Source organism: Myzus persicae, unplaced genomic scaffold (genome assembly GCF_001856785.1).
Source record: "Myzus persicae strain clone G006 unplaced genomic scaffold, MPER_G0061.0, whole genome shotgun sequence".
Taxonomy (NCBI): domain Eukaryota; kingdom Metazoa; phylum Arthropoda; class Insecta; order Hemiptera; family Aphididae; genus Myzus; species Myzus persicae.
In genome coordinates, this window is record NW_019101224.1 from 41,502 (window position 1) to 66,795 (window position 25,294).

The 25,294-nt window shown below is 25.7% G+C and overlaps 1 protein-coding gene across 6 annotated transcripts in view; it reads left to right on the forward strand.

Annotated features, from left to right (window-relative positions):
- LOC111028267 (probable multidrug resistance-associated protein lethal(2)03659) overlaps positions 1 to 25,294 on the forward strand; it is a 39,875-nt gene that overhangs the window by 13,712 nt on the left and 869 nt on the right. For 2 of the 6 annotated variants that reach the window (XM_022306837.1, XM_022306839.1), the window contains exons 2-24: positions 2,900 to 2,986; positions 4,568 to 4,678; positions 4,746 to 4,880; positions 14,721 to 14,931; positions 20,251 to 20,473; positions 20,581 to 20,737; positions 20,842 to 20,980; positions 21,072 to 21,182; positions 21,272 to 21,553; positions 21,624 to 21,788; positions 21,854 to 21,975; positions 22,296 to 22,393; positions 22,449 to 22,534; positions 22,700 to 23,091; positions 23,155 to 23,465; positions 23,534 to 23,613; positions 23,690 to 23,840; positions 23,938 to 24,044; positions 24,108 to 24,231; positions 24,314 to 24,484; positions 24,561 to 24,688; positions 24,748 to 24,993; positions 25,098 to 25,270. In XM_022306837.1, coding sequence (XP_022162529.1) covers positions 2,910 to 2,986; positions 4,568 to 4,678; positions 4,746 to 4,880; positions 14,721 to 14,931; positions 20,251 to 20,473; positions 20,581 to 20,737; positions 20,842 to 20,980; positions 21,072 to 21,182; positions 21,272 to 21,553; positions 21,624 to 21,788; positions 21,854 to 21,975; positions 22,296 to 22,393; positions 22,449 to 22,534; positions 22,700 to 23,091; positions 23,155 to 23,465; positions 23,534 to 23,613; positions 23,690 to 23,840; positions 23,938 to 24,044; positions 24,108 to 24,231; positions 24,314 to 24,484; positions 24,561 to 24,688; positions 24,748 to 24,993; positions 25,098 to 25,270 — 3,800 coding nt within the window. In that variant the 5' untranslated portion in view covers positions 2,900 to 2,909. Of the gene's footprint in view, positions 1 to 2,899; positions 2,987 to 4,567; positions 4,679 to 4,745; positions 4,881 to 11,009; positions 11,215 to 14,073; positions 14,435 to 14,720; positions 14,932 to 17,577; positions 17,789 to 20,250; positions 20,474 to 20,580; positions 20,738 to 20,841; positions 20,981 to 21,071; positions 21,183 to 21,271; positions 21,554 to 21,623; positions 21,789 to 21,853; positions 21,976 to 22,295; positions 22,394 to 22,448; positions 22,535 to 22,699; positions 23,092 to 23,154; positions 23,466 to 23,533; positions 23,614 to 23,689; positions 23,841 to 23,937; positions 24,045 to 24,107; positions 24,232 to 24,313; positions 24,485 to 24,560; positions 24,689 to 24,747; positions 24,994 to 25,097; positions 25,271 to 25,294 lie in introns of those variants that run through there. The other 4 variants (XM_022306840.1, XM_022306838.1, XM_022306836.1 and 1 more) reach the window with 4 other exon arrangements.

The following is a 25,294-nucleotide window of genomic DNA, read 5'->3' on the forward strand; positions in this document are numbered from 1 at the left end:
TTGTAACTTGTTGCTCGTGATAAATTTAAATTAATCCTTCCGTCTATTATTATACCTAATAATTTTTATATTATCTAAATATCCGTTTTAATTTAATTCCATTCAGAATCGTTTCTTATTAATTCGACGATTTATTATAAATTAATAATTTTAAACTCAATACCTACTAAATATCATCAGTATCCTGCGCCGAGAGAAGTATCTTAGGTTAGGTTAGTCCAGCTTCTGTATGTTTTTATTTTCTTATATATCCTTAAAAACATTTATTGGTCAAGTATTCTTAATAGTGATTAGTGATTCATATTTCACCTGTTTATATAATAGGTACCTAGTTAAATATAGTCATATGTAATTTTTTTAATATCTACGCAACATTTAAGTTTTTGGTTTCACATAGTATCAATGAGGTTATCGAAGGTTATAAAATTCACTATCAGTAGGGTTAGGATTTATATATATTTATATAACCAAAGTATGTCTTTATACCACAAAACTATGTACATAAATATGTGTTAAACAGTTTAAAATATATTTTGTCCATTAAAAAAAAAAAAATTAATAACAATAAAATTAATTTAAAATAATGATTATTTACCTAATTATTTTGGTTGTAATTTATAACATCATGCATTTTTAAATTTTCAAATTCAAAGTATCGCCGATTCTGTTGTTAAATTGCTTTAAACTGTATTTATACGTACATTCATGTGTCAAAAATACGTCGGGTGGACGCCGCCGAACTGCTCGCGACAATATTATACTACTAAAGTCGTAAACTATGAAGTATATTGGCATTTGGCTTACTTATGATAAACCTTAAATCTCTCTGAACTTTGAAAAAAACACGTTAAGACAGTACAATTTTCTAAATATGTGAGAAAAAATTGAATAAGTATGAAGTATGAAAAACATATAACATTGAATATAGCTAATTTTATCATAAATCTTGTGAAATGAATTTATCACTTGCCAAAATTAGTTTATGTCATAGTGAAAATATGTATCTACATATAAATCCTAGCCCTAAGTATCAGTAAATGTTTTAAAGTTCGTATAATATATTTTTTACTTAAATCTATTACCTAGTATAATCAATTGGCCGGAACTCATAATATATAGGTATGTAAATAGATTGGATTTGCCCAGATGTGTGTGATGATTTTATACGCCCTTGACATATAATACCAACAGTTCCAATGAACGATCATTTTCATTATTGTTTTGCTCAATGTCTACTTTTGTTGTGCATAACGTATGTATGTATATACATATATATTTATAGTATTCTCTAATTACTCTAGTATTCAAGGTTGTTCTTCCAATTCGTTCAAACGTTAAATACTTCATTGTTCGTTGTTCGGCTTCGGAGATCTCGTAATTTATTTGAGTTAGAATAACAGTTTTATAATTGCTCGTCTAATTTTTACATATTATTACTGTCACTAATTTATTAAAATCATTTAATATTCAACTTTAATATGAATTTCTATATTTATGAATCAAACATAGTAGATAATTTTTGTTTGAAATGTTTTGCACCCGTTAATAATAACCTAGCTAGTTTGTATACACATTGTGCATTGCCGGAAATAAATTATCAATTCAACTTAGTTCAAGCAACAGGTTACAGTTACAGATTATTTTATTTTATTAGCTAGATTATAATACGTACATTTCAAACCTATACTTATTAGAACATCGCATTTTTCTATTCGATGGTTTTCGAAATATCATATAATACATATCATAGCAAAATATCGCACTCTTGTATAGAAGGCATCTATTATCAGTGTATTTGGTCATTGAGTAGTAGGTCACTGTTAGGAATCATGAATGTGTTAAATTTAAATTTAACAATATTATCATCGCACACGAATAACGATGTTTAGTGTAAGGGTGGGCCTGCCTATATGTTAAAAGATATCTTACAATTTATTTCTACTTATATTAGGTAGTAGATAGTTTTTCTATTAGTTAGTTTGGTCTTGAGGTTGTCCAAGTTTTTATAAGTGTAGTATTTTTTATTATTATTATTATTATTATTATTATTATTATTATTGTTGTTGTTGTTGTTGTTGTTGTTTGTTAGAGTAAATTCTCGGTAAATTATTAGTCAATACTACGTACAATATAAACTTCTTACACTCATATCAATTTACGTGGCTTTACTCGAAACTCTTTTTTTAAATGTAACTAACGACTTATGAGTAAACTTGTATTTTTTAACCTACAAGCAATTAATAATTAAAATTAAATTTTTAAGCATTTTCTCCTACAAAATAATTTTTAGGTTTATAAAAAAATTGTGACTGTATTTTTGGGTCTTATAATTGCGTTTAAAAAACTTTTGAAGTACCTACTTCATGTAACGTAATATTTATTTTACTTGAAAAAAATCCATATTATTATAAATCCAATACATTCATCGTCCCCACTTGAAATTTAAAATGCAATGTAATCAAACGGTAAGTACATACAATATGAAGTTTTGAATCCTGACTATTTGGTATTTTTGCTTAGATTATAAATTCGTCGCTTTGAATTATTTTTCAAATCAATCATAGCTTTCATGCCTAATTCAAAAATCAGCATTTTTTCAATCATATATTATTTATTAACTACATTAAAATTGTATTGTAGGGAACAGTAGGTCAGTAGGTATATTTATCATTTAATACAATAATATATTGTTGTATAATATCATATTGACTTTACGATAGCCTAATGCCGTAGCCAGTAATTTATGTTTGAAAACTATATATTTACAACAATACAATGTATTGTACTTACACATTATGTAATATTGTTGTATATGTGTACAAGTTATTAATGATAAAAAAAGTACAAATATTTGGTATAATATCTAGGAAATAATAATTTATATTTTATTTTGTTACAGGTAAATTACTATGGACGCTGGGTTTAAAGAAGAGCGGCCTCCTCATCCTAGAGCCAAAGCCAACATTTTTGAAATCCTCACATTTGGGTAATTTATATTATAAATAAATTATCCATAAATAGTTTTACCCTAAATAACTATTAGGTGTACAGCTTAAATCCCAGTTCCATCTATTTTTAATTTATATCAGTCGAAACTGTTTAAATGGTGAATATTTTGAAATACAAAAACGTGTACACTTACGTTCTCCTGGTATACTTACTAACTTTTAGTGTGCTTAATGTTAACAATTAACTGTCTTTTTTTAAATGTGCTGTTTTTTTTTTTTTTGATCAAAAACACAATAAGAATAAAATATAAATTTTAAAATGTACGGAACAAGAAATACGTAGATAAGATTTTGCTAAATGACACGCACGTGCAACATATTTATTTTATCTTTTTTAAAAAATTAAATTATTTCCGTATAAGAATGAAATAGGTGTAAAATTAATAAAAAAACAAAATATTTGTAATGTCAAGTGTACCTCTGCACCTTTGATCATTACTTGTAAAAGGTCTTTTAAGATCTATGCTCTGCACAATATTATTCCTATTGAAATACATATCTCTATTAGAAGTGCACCATAATTAACAATTGTTATTAACTACTGAAAGGCTATTTGAACTTTAAACTATTTTATTAGGTATTAATCGCTTCGTCGCCCCCTTAACGGCCTTAACTAATATGTAGATAATATTTGCCGAGAAAAAAGGTGGAATTATATCATATTTACTTGTATACCTGATACTGGCATTATAGACATGTTTAATTATAGTATTATTATAATAATTATTTATTTTATTTTCTGAGACAATTGAGACAATTTTGACTAAATCACATAAATGTACGACGCAGCAGGGAAAACGTATCTTTAAAAATGAAGTAAATTTGTTGCACTGTTACAGTAACGCGTTACTTTGTATGTGATTACCCAACACACTCGAATACCTTTATTTATTTTTAAATATTTGCTTTTTTATATTATATTAATTTAGTATTTTAAATCAAAGTAATGTGCATAATATAAACCCAATGGCCATGACATAAAGTGCAGAGTACAGAGTATTGAGTTTTTACTACCTACTTAAATACCTAAGGTATTTATTTTATATTGTGTTTAGCTTACTACAGTTGGGAGTTCTAAAAAATATTTCACTTTAAAGTGTGATCTCTCAATATCTCTCTAATTTATCTTTAAATTACTTTATTTCATGGTACAACAATATTTTATTATATAATGTCAAATTAAATAGGTAAATTTCAGTTTATAAAAAATTAAATCTTAAAAAAAAAATTTAGACGTCTCAATATGTCCAAAAATAAAAATCACTGTACAATTATTATACTTCAATTTTTATTTTATTGTATTAGAATACAATTCATTCATTTTAAGTTTAACATACTGAATTATAGTTAAAAGTCGTATAGCAATGGCTTATTTTTGTCACATATTATAGTAACGTATAAATTGGCTTAAAAAACATAAAAATGTATATATTAAGCAGTCAACTTGTATCTTGAATATATTACTTGTTAACTCCAACCTAGTTAAATAATGTAAATAGTAATATAAATGTATTTCATAGTTAAATTATATTAAGTACCAATTTATTTATTTTATTCAGGTGGACTTTAAAACTCTTCAAAACTGGACGAAAAAGAGATTTAGAAGTAAATGATTTATATACAACACTAAATGATCATTCTTCAGCATCATTAGGAAATGAATTAGAAAAGTAAATTTACATACAAATCAAATTTATGAATTTAATCAAATTTATTTATATTTATTTTGTTTTTAAGGAAATGGAGAATAGAATTAGGTAAAGCAAAACAGTCAAATCGACAGCCTAGTCTATTAAGAGCTTTACTTCAAATGTTTGGACCAAAATTGATGTTATATGGATTTTTACTTTCAATTGTTGAAATTGTATTAAGGTAAGAATTTATAAAACTTTGAATAGTTGTTAAGTGCTTGATTGTTTAGTTCTTTTTAAAAATTGAAATATATTTGTTAGTTTAATATTAAGTTTATAAATAATACGACCATTAAAAAAAAATTAGAAATAATTGTTATACTAAACCAAACTATTAACCGCTGCACACAAATGTGCCCCAAAATCCCTTTTTCACATGAATTACATTCCCATGATATTTAGCTACTAAACAGCTTATCAATAGCAAATTATTTTTATTTTTAGGTTAAAAATAATGACTTGTAGTTGTTATGCAATTATAAATAAGTAAATTAAATTAATAGTTTACTAAATGTAATATAAAATTATAAAAAAAAAGATGTAAACATAAAATAAACAAAATTAAAATACTGGTAAAAACTTAAACTATACCTTTTCAATGTAATCTAACCATTTTCATATTTTGTCTCAACAAATCTTCCTTTTTACACACCATCCGTTTGTTTTAAATTATACAGATACTACAAGAGTGCCAAATACTAAGTTGTTTAATATACCTAGGTTATAACTAACCTATGTTTCTTTTTGTACATTTTTTAATGGACACAATTTATGTAGTCTATTGGATAGAGCCAAACTCAATTCATGTACCCACTTATCGATGGTTTCATTTTGGGACAAAATTCTTGTGCAGCCCTTTTATTTATAAGAGTATTATCACTCAAGGGTTTAAGACCTATTTAGGTAAGAGATACATTATTCTTAGATGAACACAATTGTATCTTGATAGTTATAAAATAAATCTAACTTTTATATTTTAATATAAATATTAAACATATATGTTTTGTTTTATTAAAGATAAATAAACATTTGCAACAACTACTAGTCGACCTTAAATAAGTTTATGTGACAGAATTTTAAATTATTATTTATTTAGGAATGGTTATGTTAGGTTAGATTTAATTTGCACATATGTGAATAAAAATAAGAAAATAAAATTAAGTTTTATGAGCTTTTTGTTACCTGAAAGAATAATAATTTAATTCAAGGTTATTGATTTGTATTATTATGTCAATGAATCTGAAGTTGATTATTTCCTAGATTAACTATACATGTATAATGGTGATATAGAAATTTATAAAAATAAATTCTTAAGATTTATATAATTTATGTATGTTTGAAAGTGATTCATTAATAGTTACCTATTTCTAAGTATAACTTTTAATTTGAAGAGTACCTACTTTGATTTCTATGATTTGTCATTTTAGTCTTTCATATAGATTTAAATGTAGTGATATTGTTTTTCAAAAGGTACACTTTTGTAATAGTAATATTAACTATAAATACCATAAATTATAAAAATATTTCATGGCTAAAAATGAATATAAAGTAAAATAAATATTGTAGAAGTACTTATAGCACTGTTTTCTAAATATGTAGAAATTATGTTAGTAATAGAATAAAATGCATGGTTCATTTTAAAAAGCACTATAGTTTTGAAAATGAAGGTATTAAAATATTTTATTTTTAAACACTATTCTTTTAATGAACGTGTTGAAAACGAAAAACTGTTATAACATGCGTTTAAAAATGTTATTTTTGTTTGAACAATTAGTGTAAGAAATAGTAAAAATAAAAATGTCTAAAAGTAAAACCTTTGTATGAATTCATCCCGTAGGTATATGTATGAAACACATACAAACTAATCTTTATTGTAATTTGTAATGGATGTGTTCAATTTGAATTCAAAGTTGATTAATAAATCATTACAAATGTTATTATTATTTATACAAAATACAATATTCTGAGCAAAAGAGATGTGTGGATCAGCTTCTGTTAAGAGAACTCTTCACCTGCATGTGTTGTGTCTGTCTTACAAATGTACAACATAGTAAAAATTGTTTTGCTCGGGACTAGAAAACTTCCTCCGTATTTATAGTAGGATTAACAAAATGCCACAACGCATCTGTGTTTTATCGTTTTTATTTTTTTGATAGCACTAACTAATAATTTTTAATAATTTAACGAAAAATACATATAAACCTAATGTTCCAAAATCCAAATTATACATATGCATACAGATAAAGTTATTTCCTATGCTATGTGGAATCTTGGTAAGTCTTTTATAAATGCAGAGGGAATAAACTTGTCCCAAACAAAACGGTTTTTGCTATTTTGTACATTTGTAAGAAGGAGACAGCACATGCTGGTTTTATGTCTTGTTAATAACTGTAGATACTTGAAATTGTTACCAAATGTTTATGTACATATTTACTACATAAAATGATATAATTAAAAACAACAATTTAATTATTTTTCATCTATTTATAGATATTTGAGTCTTTAACTTTCTAAAAACTTCTTCTTAATTTCCAATAGCACTTAGTTTTTGTTTCTGTGTCAAAGAGCTCTTCACTAACTATTCTTACAGCTGATAAAAAATATGAAAAATACAATTTTACAATTATTTTTGTTTAAGGGGTTGACAATCATATTTTACAAATTTGTTAAAACAAACATTTTAAATTAATTAATACCATTTTATCTAAGGCTTGAAGATTTAAATATAAAGTGATTCCTCATTCATTTTTCCTATAATTATTTAAGAATTTCAAAAATGCCACACTTAAGTTAAAAATGATTAAACCTATACTGAATTAAGGGTGTCGAAGCTGGCGTGTTTTTAGTAAGAAAACATGTTGCAGGAAAATCTATCACACTCTGTAGAAAAGTGTGATTTTTGTTTTAAAAGAAGAGGATATTTTGGAGGTTGGATGAAAGCCCGTTCTTCTAAATTATATTTATAGAACCTAAAATATGCATTTGAGTAATGCACAATATTTGTTATTTTTCAGACTTATTTTTCTAGCACTTTTTAAAGTAAAATGAAAATTTTAGCTTTGATCCAACCTAAAAAAACTTCTTATCTTTAAAAAAAAAAGATCAAAATTTGATAAATCTAAGAAGTCATTTTTGCTGATATAATGCACAGTATCACCTCCCCCCTCTAAATACCTTGGTATCAAGCAGTAGATTAGTGGAAAAGTTGTATAATAAATGTAGCAAATAAAATACAAAATATAATTTTCAAATTGTTTAAAAAGGTTATAAAATTAGAAAAACCGGCACCAACACCCTTAACCATAAGAAAATATTAAAAATAATTGAAATATAATATATTTGTTAGCAACAAAAACTATTTTTTAGGAATAAACTGTGTTTCACCTGTGTTATTAGCTCAATTTTTTTTGTATACTGTGATATTATATGATTTTAATCATGTTTTGGAAAAAAATTGAATTCTCTTTTGCATGGACATGTTTGTTTTAATCTGTTATGTTTGGAAAAGTGCATATATTTTTAATTTATATAAATGTTTATTATTCTTTGTAATATTTTGTTAATGTGTGTTTACATTTATAACCTTTAAATTGTGTATTTATAGTTTAAAGTTCTTGTAAACTGTATTTCTGTGAGATAACACTACATTGCAATTATAGTATTAATATCCATTATCCTCAATTATGGAAAATTATTCTTTTTTATGAATATAGTGTAAACAATTTTATGATACATAATAATTACACTTGTGGATAATAAAAAGAACCTGTACTATATTGTTTTATAATTTATTGAAGTATAAATGCATTTAAGTAGTTGAATAATTTTATTTATTAAACAATTATTATTTGGAGATTGAAATTATTTATTTGTAGTATGAGTTACAGAAAGTATTATAAAGAAGCATATATTAAGTATTTCCATAAATGAGCTTAGATCATTAACATTACAGTTACACACAGTTAAATATTTCATATTGCCTCAGTAAATGAAGCTAGATATATAATTGTAAAACGCATACAAAGTTATTATGACTGTCAACTACAAAATAAAAACAATTAGGTTAAAACTACCTTTTGTCCATTTTTAATTATAAAAACAAAGTGTTCTGCAAAACATTTTTCTTTATACATAGTTGAATTATAGCTAGATCTTCCATAAGTATTTAATATGTACTTATATATTAGCATTATTGTCTATACCCAAACTTCAAAGGGGAATCAATGATTTCTTTATACTATATTTTTATGTGATAGTGACTGCCAGATTTATTTTTGGAGGTAATAATTTTTTTAATATGGTAACTCATTTTTAATAAATTTAAATATATTTTTAGATCACTAGCTGAGAGTAGTCTTTACAGTGACCTAGAGTTTTTTTTATTATTGTGGAGGGAGAATAAAAAGATAAATTTGTAAAAATCTAAAATCTAAAAAGCCACCAAAGAAAATATCAGAATTGTTTTTTTAATTAGTTAATATTTTGAACTTAAATAGTATGTCAAAAGTTATAATGAACTAATAATCCAATATGAAATGTAACTGATGGCTTACTTCTTTTTCTTGAAGCTCAAGACTTGTATTTTATTTTAGCTCATTCTTTTTGTATATAAAGATTTTCATAGGTATTGTATAATTATTAATGATGTTCTTATTTTAACATATATTTTATTTTATTTATATTTGGCTTCTATAATAACTAAAATTTAATTATAATAATATCCATGTTGACTTAATAATGTTTTGCATTAGCTATAATACAAGAATATAGTACATTATTAGCAATCTCATTTACCTAACCATTATATAATTTATCTATTTATTATTACAGTCACCATTCATAAATAATTATTTAATAAATAGTTGAGTAAATAATATGATACCTATTGCATTTATGTATTATCTATTTTTACTATTGTTATTTAAACCAATTTCAAAATTGACTTTAGTATTACTTTTTCAGATATTAATATTTTTGGGCTCGAAACCATTTAATAATTAATAGTGTACATGTACCTATATTATTATCATCAGTATAATTATATTTTAATGTACATTAATGCCTGTTGTACAATGATCATTTATTAGATTTTTTTAGTGCCTGTGTATTTTTTTTAAATATTTAATTTTTATGCTTACTTATTCATTTTTATGCCATTATCTCTACAATATACAATATATAAATAATGTTAAAATTACATTGATCTTTTACAACTAATTTTATTTTGGTTTTATTTTCAAAAATCAAATAATAGAATACATATTTTATAAGTTATGTGTGATGTTCAAAATTAATTTATTCTTAACATATTTATTAACTTGAGAACTATAATAACACATTTTTATTTATTTAAATATGGTGTACTCTCAAAGTGTGCTACCTACCAAAAAACTATACGCGTGTATTTATTTACCAAAAATGGAGTATGCTACCTACTAATTAATTACAATTTATCAAACTACAACTTCCTCAATGAATTGCAGATAATCATCATTGCCAAGTATTTTAAAATGTTAAACACTGCTATAACAAAAATAATATTTGTTATCACGTGGTTTTTATGTCAGCCCAGAAAAAAAGTAAATTGTTGTCTTGAAGAATATTTACCAGTTATAATATTGTGTGACCGTTAATGTTGTATATCATAATGACCCAGGGTTCAGGTACTTTCTCATAATTAATAAAATGGAAGTATGACATTTATAAGAATATTACAGGTATGTCATATTTTCCTGTAGGTAGCACACTTAATGAGTACTTTACATTTTTTACTTTTATCTTTAATCTTTTTTTAGATTTTTATAATATCTAATTAATTGTTTTTTAATAATTTATTGAATTGCAAATTTTCATAGGCAGGTAGGACTAAACGAGCATTTCCATTTAAATTAATTTGTGTTTACATATTGAACGGGAGTTGAATTTTATAACCAGTTCTTTGTGTTTTATTTGATTTATTTTAAACTTTATGGAAAACATTATTAGGGACTAGAATTAAGTTTGATATTTATTTTTAATTATTTGTTAACTACATTTGATTGTAACTTCAACAATATTATGCTTTATTTTATTGTAAAAAATATATCATAATATTAGGTCCCTGTGTTTGGAATTTTATAATAAAACTGAAATGTATCAATTATTTTGCAAAATGCATTGTTTAAAAATTAGTTGTTTAAAAGTAGGCATTATATTTTTGTTTTTATCATTTTATTCTATTCCTAAAGAACCAATTTTTCTTAGATTTCTGAATACTGGTAAACAGATATTTTTTTTATTCATCTGTGTTACCCTTGTATTGGTTGTTCAGGATGATTCAACCCATATCTATTGGTTACCTGATTGGTCATTTTGATTCACCACCGACTACTGACTTGTATACAGCAACTGTGGCTGCAATTGCATTGCTGTTATCTACATTGTTGTGCACAATTGGAATGCACCAACATATGCTTGGTCAAGTTGAAATCGGTTTTAAAATACGTGTTGCTGTAACCACTATTATCTACTCAAAGGTACACTCAACCAATAAAAAAATCTGTCAAAATTAAAAAAAAATAGTGATATTAAATAGAATTAATAAAATTGAAGATTGATCTTTGATTTGGTGAATTCTTAAGTTCTTTATCATTGTAGTTTCTGATGGTTATATGTATATATAATATATATATATATATAGCAGTCTTATATTACATAGCATTGTAGTTGATGTTGTGATCTTTGCTTATTTTGTTGACTTTATAGTTTTTTCCATCTTCTCTTTACTTTGCATTTTTAACAATAAATTAAAATAAGCTTGTAAACATTTGTATTTACTTCATGCACAAATACTGTTATTTGTCATACTAGATGAGTAGAATACTTAATCTATGCTGTGCATTTTACAAAGTTTAATATAGTAAATTAATTAATCTATATTTTTGTTATTGCAATGATATCAATATGTGTTTGCATTAATCATTTTAATTTGTAACATACTAATATGACTTCTAATTGAATTTCATATTTTCAATTCAAAATGTATTTTTTAATAAAATATACTTCAAGTTGAATTTATTTTATTTGAGATTGTTAGTGTGTGTTAGTACAATACATTATTCATAAATATAAGTACCTATTCGTGATATTAAATGTTTTTAAGCATGATTTAGTTCATCATAATTATTTAAAATAATTATTTTTTACTTTATTTTCAGTAAGTTATGTATAAATTAATTATATATACATGCTATCATTTAGTAAGTGATTATATGAGTATAATATGATGATATTATAGTTTACAAAATATTAATATGATAAAAGTATAAACTAGAGACCAGAGAGAATATTATTCGAACCCAAGGATGGTTAGGTTTCACTCTTGGCCCTTAATACTTTTTTATGGTAATATTATTACTATACTTAATGAAATCTACAGTTAACAAAACATTATTTGTACATAATAGTGCCCTTCTATTTGATAGATATTATAACATTCATAGACTAATTTAACGAACAGTTTAATTTTAATAATAATAATTATTTGTATGTGGAAAATATTTAATTCCTTGTACTTTTTTTTAAAAAATAGTTTAAAATGTGTTGTAATTGTAGTATCTTTTAAGTTTAGTTTCTCTTATTTAAATACTAAAAACAATTGATTTAAATTTTAAATTGTTTATTTTATAGATAGTTATTCTTTTGTAACATTTTTTAGGCATATAGTGTATACATCAAATCCAGCCAGTACTTTATAAAGGAGTGGTTTTCTACAATTATTCTAATCCATAGTTATTAAAGAAAATTATGGTGTTGTATTTATGTGTATCGAAAAAATCCACATATATTTTTATTTTATTATAGATAATGATTGACAAATATTATAGTTAGACATTTTAAGTGGTAATATATTTAAATTATTTACAGATTAAAATTTTTAAACAGGTAAATACAAGCTTCTATAGATGTAGGTATACAATCAGCTTAAATATTACAACATTTATTGACAAAAATCAATAAATTGTTCATGGATAGTTCCAGTACTAGTGTCGTGCTAACTTTCATTGGTGCTCCACTTCAATAATATTTGGCACTCCTATTAAACAAACATATTTAAATATTTGCCTCCCCCCTCGGTACGACTATGTCCAATATCCATACAGTTTAATTAGTTTTATTATTTTATTTCTATGTATTTAGTTATAAAAAAAAATAGTTTATACCAGGATAATATGTCCTGGAATACAAGACCATTTGAAACAATTACCTTCTTTATTTTACTCAGGAGTAATCGAAAGAGTTTCACTTTTTAACAGTATAAATATATACCCCATTTAGAAATTCAAAATCTGACCTTTAATCATAATTTATAACTAATTTTTTATGTATATAATATATTATAATTAGTAATGTCTGATAAATATTGCTAACATAAAGTATAGTTTTTATGCTTTCATATATTTTTCAAATTTTAAATTTAATAATTTTCAAAATATTTGATTTTGTTTTATGCAATTTGCAATCATTTAAAACTTGAAATTGTATTTTAACTAAAATTGATATACTTTGAAAATCTTTACTCACAGTTTATTTTAATAAGTATTTAAAGTAGAAAAATAAAATAAACATTTACAAACTGAAGGTTGTTCAAAATAAACGTCTGTAATGAAAATCGCGTTTAAACTTGATACGATTATAAATTAATATTAATAGTGAAAACAGTTATTTTTTTGGGAAGACCCAGTCCGATCTGCCAATTCTAAACATTTTGACATTTGGCAAATAGGTTTTTAGAAATTAGATAATGGCTTTCTTCCCCCTCCTCCAAATAATGCTTCTGGTTATACTTAATAGCTAATAGTTGATATCTTATACTACAGCAGATAGGTTATATTTAATAGTTATTAACTATGTTTTAGATGTAAAATCGCATAAGTTTAAATTACAATTTCTATATATATTTTTAGAGTGATGTAATTAAAGAAAAATGTACTTCCCAAATAAAAATTCATTTTTTTTAAAGAGATTAACAATAAATTATACTTTTTACTTTAATATAAAATCAAGATGTTTAAAAGTACTGCATGCACACCCAAATATATGCTACTGATTATCTTATGAAATAATTAGATAATAAAATATATACTATTAGTATTAATATATAATAATTTCATATAATTTGTATTGGATTCCTATTTTTATAATATCAAATGCATTTTTAATTTTTTGCTTAAGAGGACGCCACACCGAAAGCGAAACGTATACAATGACCGAGAGAACGCGCTGTTAGGTGTTTTCGCGATGCGCAAGCACGCGACGTTTAAGCCCCGCCCACCACTCGTCGTCGGCGGCCGGCCGACGATTGTGCTCNGTTAAGTTTTTTTTAAAAAAAACGACGCTATGACACAGATAAACTTCTGATCTATATAGTGTGAACATTTGGTGTTCATACTATTACCACACGCTTCAAACACTGATCCCGCGCGAAACGTGTTTTCGGTAAAATATTTCGGGTGTGTGGCGTCCTCTTAATTAAGATATTTTAATTACACGTTTAGTAGTTTTTACTAATAATTTGTGTTGTGAAATGTAAGCATATTAATATACATAAACTCTGCAAATATTTGCAAAACAAGTTAATCTTAGGTGCATGAGTACTATATTCTTTTAATAAAAATAAAATAGCTGATTTAAGTTTATTAAAATAATTATGAAATTTGATTACAAACCCAAGTGAAAAAACTACAAAAGTTTAAAGTAAGCCGATTTTTAAATTTTACATAATACCATTTTAAAAATTAAATTAATAATGAATGTTATCTGTAATGGCTGTATCTAATGTTGAACATTATTTAGTTTATTTTTTTTGTTTCCTTATTAATAATAGTTACAAGTTAGAACTCAGCAAGGAAATTGGTTTTCAGTTATATTTTAGAAGAACATAATATTAAATATGTATGGGACATGACAAATCAGATATTTTTTTTAATTAACTGTGTTGATTATTAGAGAATATTTTTTGTGTTTGATATGACTTATATAGTGTATGCCAGCCGATCTTCTTGGGTCGTATAATCGCACAATTTGAACCAGACATACCATCAGATCAGTCTTCTCATCTTGGGATATTTTATGGGAGTTGCTTGTTGGGAGCCGTTGCGTTGAAGACTTTTGGTTTCACCGCCTACGATATGCTCACCACGCATATGGGCATGAAGATGCGCGTGTCTACGTGTTTTCTCATTTATAATAAGGTACCTTTGCGGTCCTTTTCACAATAACAGTATTTAATTAACCCAACACGAGTGTGATTGCTTAATGCATTTTCCTGGCAAACAAAAGATAGCATTTTAATCTAATTTTAAGTATAATTTAAATGTTAAAAAATAGATTATTTCTACATCTATTTTGTGTATTATACTTGGTTTCAATAACTAAAAACAACTTTTTTAATCTTAGTATTGACTGTAATTTTAATTTTAACTCTAGTAGATACCTTTTTTCAAGTTCATAAATCAGAGTTATTTCTTGTAATATATTTGCATTATTATTATTCCTTCAATCCAAAAATAACTATTATTTTTAGTATGGAGATTTAAGTGGTTAAGACGGTGTTATTATTAGGCATGTGCTTAACTATTCCCATTGTTAATATAATCAATTAATGTTTTATTTATGTTGATGTTATTTGAGTTAAGTTACTTAGACTCTTTTTAATGAAGAGTCATAAACTATTTATTTGACTAGTTAATTCTAATCAATAAAATGTAATATGACGCTTAAGTGTGTCCTAAACTTAAATAAATTTCAGTTTAGATCAATAAATAGTTATTAACATTATAATATGAACATTTTATAAGCTAGATTTTCATAAATCTAATTTTGCACTTAACTATTATTATTATTATTATTTATAATTTGTATATAATTTTATTGTGTACAAATAATAATAATATTAATAATAATTCTACTGAAATAAGGTGATATTATTATTGTTCTTGAATAATTATTAAATGTATATTATATTTAATCAGAAATATCTATAATTTCTATTTTAATACTGGATTACGAATATAATATTTATAATTCAGAATATGTACACTAGTTACAAAATATAATAAATATTATAACACATCCTGTGTGCAACAATTCAAAATATCATAATCAAAATTTATTATTCATTTCAATGTATAAACAATTTTTTTCTAAATTGAACTATCTACACCAAAATGTTTCATTGTAGGTTATTATTAGTACAAAATAATAAGCTTCTGTAATGTTATCTTTTGCTGGTCAACTTGCTATATTGCTATATATTTTTAAAAAAAATTTTCTTTTGCTATTACATTAGTTTAGTTTTTCTTAATATTTTTTTGTATTTTGTGCTTTTTTAACATGTGTGAAAACTAATTTTTTGGTTGGCTATTAGACTATAGACAATAAAACAATAAATAAATAGTTAATTTAGTAACTATCTATCAGGTTGTGTAAATTATTATATTCACATCTATAATGTAGTATAATTGAACTTATCATACTGAATTCAAATACTCTATAGTTAGTAGTAGTCATAGTCATTTTGTTATATTTAATAAAATAATCAAAACAATTATAGTAACTATATAAGTTAATTAAAATACTGTATTTTAGTAAGAAAATAATATTTGGGATTTAATTAATTTACCGACTTTTAATGTTGGAATATATATTTAAGATTTATTATGACACAGTGTAGTTTTATTCATATTTGTATATATGTATATTGTAATTTATTGGCAACTATACTTAAATATAAAATTAGTTAAGTATAAAAACTGAAAACTAAAAACAATTATCTACATACCCATTATTATAGTTTCATAAGTAAACCAAAACCTACCTAATATAATCATAACCTAATTAACAAAATTTTTTTAAAAAAAGGTTTGAAATGTTTGTTTTTTATGGGTCCTGTTGTTACCCATAATATTAAATAACACAGAAGTAGTTTTTGTGTACTAAGTAATGTAAATTGTAAATATACCATTAGATAACACATGTCATTTCATGATCAAATACTTGTATGATTATTTAATACTTCTTATACATCTAATAAATCTCATAATTGTGTTTTTGCCTTTTTATTTTGTATAACAAGATTTTAGGATATGTATTTGTGCAGTGGTGGTTTTGAGATGTGGTGGGTACTTCCCCTCCCCTCCCCTTGGACTTGGATAATTCCTTTCAATATGTAAATATAAAAAAATTAATATTTATGGTAGTTTTAAATTTTAAAATATAACCTAAGTACCAACTAAGTATTCTTGGAAACTCTTTGATATGTAGACAATAACAATTTTTTGGTCCAGGGTTTTAAATTTGGGGCTAATACTCCTCTACAGAAATATTGTCAAAACCGCTTCTGTACTTCTGTTATACACCCTTTCACTTTGGTTCTTACTTACGAATAGCTTGGTCTGTTTAGTACCTAAAATTAAAATGTGTATGTGACCAAGTAACTGTTTCAAGACTGACAGACATTTACACTGATTTATATTAATTATTTGATAAACGAATGTACAACAGCATAATATTGATTTACTCTATGCAATTTAAAGGCTAGATAATTGATCAATGCATGTTGGTATACTTAAATGTTTTACATATTTTTATTTTTTTATTCAGTAAGTAAAAAAGGAGAATTATGTATGAATTGTTTGAATCTAGATGCTTAGGTTATTATTATTTAGGTTGACAATTTAAAATATTGTACTACATATTTATTATTTATGTAAAACATATTTAGGTTCATACATTTGCTTATTTTATTTTTGTTTATGTTTTTATGTACAATAAAATGAGAAATGTGTTTATATGTATGTATCTATATGTGTGTGTGTTGTATGTGTGTACCTATGTAGAATGTCTCAGCCTCTGCTCATCGGCGGACTGTTAGCATATTTCGACCCTGATGAGTCTAGACACACCAACTTGAGACATGCATATATTTATGCATCTGGTTTGGTGTTAAGCATGTTTGCTACTCTGGTCTTGTATCATTCAACACAATTAGAAATCATACATTGTGGGATGAAGATGCGAGTTGCCTGCTGTTCAACAATATTTTACAAGGTATATAAACGTGTAACAAAACTGAGTTTTTTTTTATTAATTTGACCTTATGAGTTCTTTGAAAGCTTTCGAAGGAACACATCTTGTTCTATTTCCGATTACTTACTCAATATTAATTATACATTATTTATAGTTAATGTATCATTATTATTCATACATATATTAAGCAATATTATAATATAATTTTTATGATGACGAGTAATCCCATGTTTATTATCTTAATCTAATTAGCTAAATATATGTACTATATAGGTTATTTGTGTCGATGTTATTACACATGAACTATTTGTTTTGTAATAATCAATAATTAAAATTAAGATAACCTAAGTCCTAAAACATGATAATGTGGAGGAATATAAATAATTTTACAGTTAAAACTGTTCATTATTAAGTCTATTATTACAGGCCTAGTTGTTATAATAATAGTTACCTAATGGATGTTATTTATTTTTTAGCTTATTAGTTTTATTGCTTATCATTTTTTATTATGTGTTTATTTCCTACTGTTTCTTGATTTTCATAGGCCCATCTGTTAATATGGTATATGAATTATGAACAAACACAATTTCCTAAACTATGTAAAACAATGACATTTGATACAGGATCAAAATAATATTATAGCATGTGATTAATCATGTAGGTACCCTACACCATTTATAATTGTATTATTATATAAATCCAACATTGTTCTATTATTTTAAAACTAATTCTGACTAATGATAAAACTCAATGATGAATAAATTATATTTAATGCATACATATTACGGTACTTGTTTGTTATCGCCCCGCCAGTACGACGTTAAAAATTTATCTCCCCGCCACTCTTGTTTGCTATCGCCCTGCCATATAGTTATTTGTGCGTAGGAAAAATAATGCTGGACGTATTCTGCCACAGCAATAGATTTTCGGTGGGATATGTCGGGAAACCAAAGCGTGTTTTATAGTGAGTACCTGATTGATCGGAGAAAACATTGCTACCTATAATACAAAAATATATAAGACCAGGCTAAATAATTATGTCGGATTGTTGGAAAGCTTACAATAATTTGCTGCAAGCAGGATTCAAATATAATACTGTTAACCACACGTATAATTTTGTTGATCCGGATACCGGGGCACAAACCCAAAACATCGAGAGGTTGTGGGGATCTGCTAAATGGGGAAATAAAAAGTGTCGTGGAACTAATAGAACTTTTCTCGAATCAAATTTGGCAGAATTTATGTGGAGAACACGTCTCGGAAAAAATGATGCATTTGAAACAATATTAAAAGATATTTCTGAGTTCTGGCCTCCTTTGTAAATTTATATATTTTTTTTTTAATTTATAATTATAGTACATTTTTATATTTATTTTCTTATTGTTTATTTTATTATACTATAATATATTTTACTTATAGAGGGGTGATAACAAAGAAGTACCCATATTACTATATTACATCATATTTTTACCTGTTAGATTAAAATTATGTAATTGTTTCTAGTAAATTTAATCTATCTTGCGATTCTTCTATAATTCAATATTTTCATGCATTTTATCCTACATTAAAATAATTTAGTTTGTTTTAATTGAGTATTTATTTATTCAGTACTAATTAATTCAATTTGAATTGTAATTAAATATTTCCCTTCACTTAAAGCATCAAGCCTTGTAAATTGTATATGTATTACTTATTGTATTGTTTATATAGATTGTAAATATTTGTTGTTCTTAATAATAAGAAAAACTAAAAATTTTACCTATACCAACCTGTACAAAATAAAAAAAATGAAAACATGTTTGGATTACTCTTACTTATTACTATTTAAGCTTTTCTTCCATAGTGAAATATACTTTATATGAAACAATATGTACATACCTTAGACAAATTTGGTTTATGTGTCATTTTTTGTATATCTTACTAAATACTTAAGTATATTTTCTTAAGTATTTGTATATCTACGTATAAAGCATATGTACTACATATAGGAGTATTATGTGTCTTTTTTATTCAAATTGGTAAATAATAACTTCTATATTTTGGACTATGATACCTGAATATAATTATCCTTATTCTTCTTATATTTTTGGTTTTAAAAATTAATTTTCCTAAAATCTGAATAATTACCTAATTATAATTAAACATCCATTTTTCATATATATTTAAATTATATACTTCCCTGCAGTCTGCTTGCCAATATTTTCAAAAAGTTATTTCAATTTTAATTTGCATCAATTAAATGATATGTTTGTACATAAATTGTAAATTATTTGTGCATGCTAGTTTGAGCTTTGATAATATTTTAACGTAGAAAATAAAACGTTTGAATTTTTGCATGATTTGTATATTGGAGTTGTTGTTTGATTTGATTTAAAATATTATGTGTTGACTTATGAAATATTTATTAATTGTAGCCATATTCTTGCCAATATAAATATTATAAATAAGAACATTAAAAAAAGTATGACATTTCTTATGTATAGGCATTACGGCTAAGTAAAACTGCTCTTGGTGAAACCACAGTCGGTCAAGTAGTAAATTTATTATCAAATGATGTAAATCGATTTGATATAGCAGTAATATTTCTGCACTATCTATGGATCGGTCCCTTGGAAACGATTGTGGTCACATATTTTTTGTGGCAAGAAGTAGGAGTGTCATCAATATTTGGAGTAGGCGCATTACTTATGTTTATTCCTTTACAAGGTTTGTAAAATAATATCTTGAATACAATTATAATAGGTGCATTGATATAGGTTCCCTATTATGATGCTTAAAATATTTAACAATTAAAACAAATGTTCAAATCCTAGGCTGGTTGGGAAAAAAAACTTCAGAACTTCGACTGAAGACAGCTATCCGGACTGACGAGAGGGTTCGTTTGATGAATGAAATCATTTCTGGCATACAAGTAATTAAAATGTATACTTGGGAAAAACCTTTCGCCTACCTTGTACAATACGCTAGAAAGTATGTTCCTATTTACTTAATATATGCTGTGATTTTGTAAAAACCAAAAGAAAACATCTTGTTAAAACATATTATTTGTAATTTGTATTTTGTTATGTTAATAGGAAAGAAATTCAACAAATTAAGGGATCCTCTTACATCAGAGGTGTCTTGTTGTCATTCATAGTATTTCATACTAGAATTGCTTTGTTCTTCAGTATTTTGTCATATGTGCTGCTCGGAAATTTTATCACCGCCCAAAAAGTAAAAATGCTTGTAGACTGTAGTTGAAATAATAATAATTGTACTGGAATTAAAATAATACAATATTTGAACTACAAATACGTGCTTTTAGGTTTTTGTCATAACTTCATACTACAATATATTACGAACAACGATGACGGTGTTTTTCCCTCAAGGTATTGGACAAATTGCCGAGATGTTAATATCCATCAAACGCTTACAAGTATGAAATATTATCATATTTACTTTAAAAATGATAAATTTATACTCTTCAAATATATTTTAAATTATCATTTTATTTTTGTATTTTAGAATTTTCTACTGTATGAAGAAAAAAACACTCAAGTGGCAAACCGTTCAAAAGCTGACAAGGCTTCTAATGGTGTTAGAAAACCAATCATTATTAATGACAACAATATATCCCCATTGAATGATCAAAATGATCCTGATCAATTAGGCAATTTAGGCATAGTTGTTTCTAATGCTACTGCTAAGTGGACAGATGCTCAAACTGAAAATTCTTTAGAAAATATCAATCTAACCGTAAAACCCGGTAGATTAGTTGCTGTCATTGGTCCTGTAGGAGCCGGAAAAGTAAAATATACAAGAGCTATGAAAAATAATTTCAATTATAATGTTATAACATTTTAATAATTTATTACAGAGTTCATTGTTACATGCAATTTTACGAGAATTACCACTTTCCGAAGGAAATATTTCTGTGCGTGGTGTAGTATCTTATGCATCGCAAGAACCATGGTTATTTGCCGGATCAGTTCAACAAAACATTCTATTTGGTTTGCCAATGGACAAGGAACGTTATAGAAAAGTAATTAATAAGCAAAATGTTCTAATCCTTAGTATTAATTTGTATACATATATTTTGTAAACTAGGTTATAAAAGTATGTGCATTGAAAACAGATTTTGAACAATTTCCTTATGGTGATAGAACAATTGTAGGAGAAAGAGGAGTTTCACTCAGTGGTGGACAAAGAGCAAGAATTAATTTAGCTAGGTAAGTTATATAAGTTGATAACTAACTTCAAGCAAGTTCATAAAAAATAGCAATAAGAAGTTTTATAATATTAATTTGACTAAATATATGATTTTTTAGTAAGCTACTGTATGTTACTGTTAGTTGTGTTTGAAATGTTTCACCCTATTAAATGTAATTAGTGAATAATGTATGAATATTAGAGTAATTTTGTTTTTTGTTGTTTTTTTTTGAAAATTAAACTATCAGCTATAAATATGATCCTATATAACATTGATTTAAATTATTGTATTTTGATCTATTTGGGATAATTCAGAATTGTATACTTTTTTTTGTTACAGAGCTGTTTATAAACCAGCGGATATTTACTTATTGGATGATCCTTTATCTGCTGTTGACACTCATGTTGGCAAGCATCTATTTGAGATATGCATTAAAGGTAATTTTTAATACAATTTAAAGTTACTACTGTTATAATAATTATGTTTGTTTAGGCTATCTGAAAGAAAAGACTTGTATTCTTATTACTCATCAATTACAATATCTAACTAAAGTTGATCAAATTATTTTGATGGAAAATGCAAGTATTTCTTACTATTTACTATTTACTATTTAGTATTATTTAACATATGATTCTGTGATTTGTACATTTTTGAATTTTGATAACTAAGTAATTATAATAGGTAATATTATAATAATAATTATAGATGATGATTAATGAGTCTGTGTTTATATTTCTTAATAGGCAAATATATTAGCTGAAGGTTCATATCAGGAACTTCAATCTTCTGGTTTAGACTTTACAAAATTGCTCGGATCTTTAGTAGAAACCACTGTTGTATCAGATAATGAATCTAATTCTAAATATGAAAGTACCCATACATTAAGTCCTCGTACTATTTTATCAAGACAAGTTTCTATTCAAAGTGTTGCTTCATCCATTGATGAGAGCAAACTTGGAGCTCAGGAAGAACCAATCGAAGTAGCTGAAACTCGTTCATCTGGAAATATTTCACTTACTGTATACTCATCATATTTTTCTGCTGGTGGAAATGCTTGTAAAATTTCATTTTTATTATTTATGTGCGTTTTCACCCAAGTCTTAGCATCTGGTGGAGATTATTGGATAACATATTGGTACTGTGCAGCACTATTATTATCTTGGTATTTATTTTATTCAATTTCAAATTGATTTTATAGGGTCAATCTAGAAGAACTTGTTTTCCGTAATACAAGTAGTATAAACGATAATACATTGATAACCACAGATGATAATAGTACAACTACATCTACAACTAGTTTTATATCTGATCAATTGTTGTGGTGGACAATTTCACGGCAAACTTGTATCATAGTTTTTGCTGTCTTAACATTTTCTATGATATTGGCTACCCTTGTCAGGTCTGCTACATTTGTATCGGTTTGTATGAGAGCTTCTATGAATTTGCACAACAAGATGTTCAATGCTATAACCAGAGCCACAATGTATTTTTTCAACACAAATTCATCTGGTAAAAACTGTTTAAATGATTGCATTTTAATTAGGTATACTTTAATCATAGTTTTTTTATTCTAATAGGACGAATTCTTAATCGATTTTCAAAAGATATGGGCGCAATTGACGAAATGTTACCAGTAGCTTTAATGGATTGTATTCAAGTAATTTATTACATTAACTTACAATTCATATCTGAATTGTATGAAACCAAATTCTATGGATATATGTTTATTGTAGATTGGATTAACACTAATGGGAATTATCATTGTTGTTGGACTAGTGAACATTTATCTTATGATACCAACGTTCATAGTTGGAATTATTTTTTACAAAATTCGAGTTTTCTATTTATCGACTTCTCGAAGTGTCAAACGATTGGAAGGAGTTAGTAAGCACACACAACTTTTTTTATATCCATTATTTATACTATGAAACAATGTAGTATTATAACATTTTAATATTTTTTCTTTTGTAATAAAAACTAGCACGGAGCCCCGTATTTGCACATTTGAATGCATCTTTACAGGGCTTAACAACAATTAGAGCATTTGAAGCAGAACAAATTTTATCGAAAGAATTTGACAACCATCAAGTTAGTAAAAATAGCTATATTTTATTTCTGTCATTTAAATGTTAATTATTTAAATCATTTTAGGATTTACATTCTTCAGCATGGTATTTATTTATTTCTTCAAGTAGAGCATTTGGTTTTTGGTTGGATATAGTCTGCCTCATCTATATAAGCGTAGTAACATTCAGTTTCTTAATTATGGGCAGTAGTAAGTTATAAAATTAAATGAATCTTAAAATAATATAAATGTTAATATGTTTTAAATGTTATTTTATGTAATTTAATTTTAGATACATTTGGAGGAAATGTTGGTCTGGCTATTACTCAAGCAATTGGATTGACTGGCATGTTCCAATGGGGAATGAGGCAATCAGCTGAATTAGAAAATCAAATGACATCAGTTGAAAGAGTACTAGAATATACCAATGCCCCACAAGAAGCTGCTCTTGAATCACCTCCAGGTAATTTTTATTAAATGTAATAATCAAATGTAAATTAAATGATACTAAGTGGTATTTTGTAAATATTTGTTTATAGAGAAAAAACCATCAAAGGATTGGCCTCATAAAGGACAAATCATATTCAAAAACTTTTATTTACGTTATAGCCAAGATTCACCACATGTTTTGAAAGATCTCAATATTAAAATTGAATCAATGGAAAAAGTAATTTTGAGTACTAAATGATATTTTGAAACAATAATTAATGATCCTATTACATTTAGATCGGAATTGTTGGTAGGACTGGTGCTGGAAAGTCATCCTTGATAGGAGCATTGTTTAGATTAGCTGTAAATGAAGGTTCCATTTTTGTCGATGATTTAGACATTAATGATTTGGGACTACATGAACTTCGGTCCAAACTTTCCATCATTCCTCAGGAACCAGTTTTATTTTCGGGGACAATGCGAAAAAATTTAGATCCTTTTGATGAATATCCAGATCATGCTCTTTGGAATGCTTTGGACGAAGTAATGATCAATTTGTATATTTCTCTATCAAAATAATAATTCTATTAGTAATGCATAGGCTTGCAGTTACAAATCTCATATTAATTATTACACTGTTATTCAAGGTTGAACTTAAGGATGCAGTTGAAGATTTACCTGGTGGCCTAAACTCAAAAATGTCTGAAGGTGGTTCAAATTTCAGTGTTGGTCAAAGACAATTAGTGTGTTTGGCAAGAGCTATAGTGCGAAACAATAAAGTTCTAGTGTTAGATGAAGCCACTGCCAATGTTGATCCACAGTAATAAATAATAAATATATAACT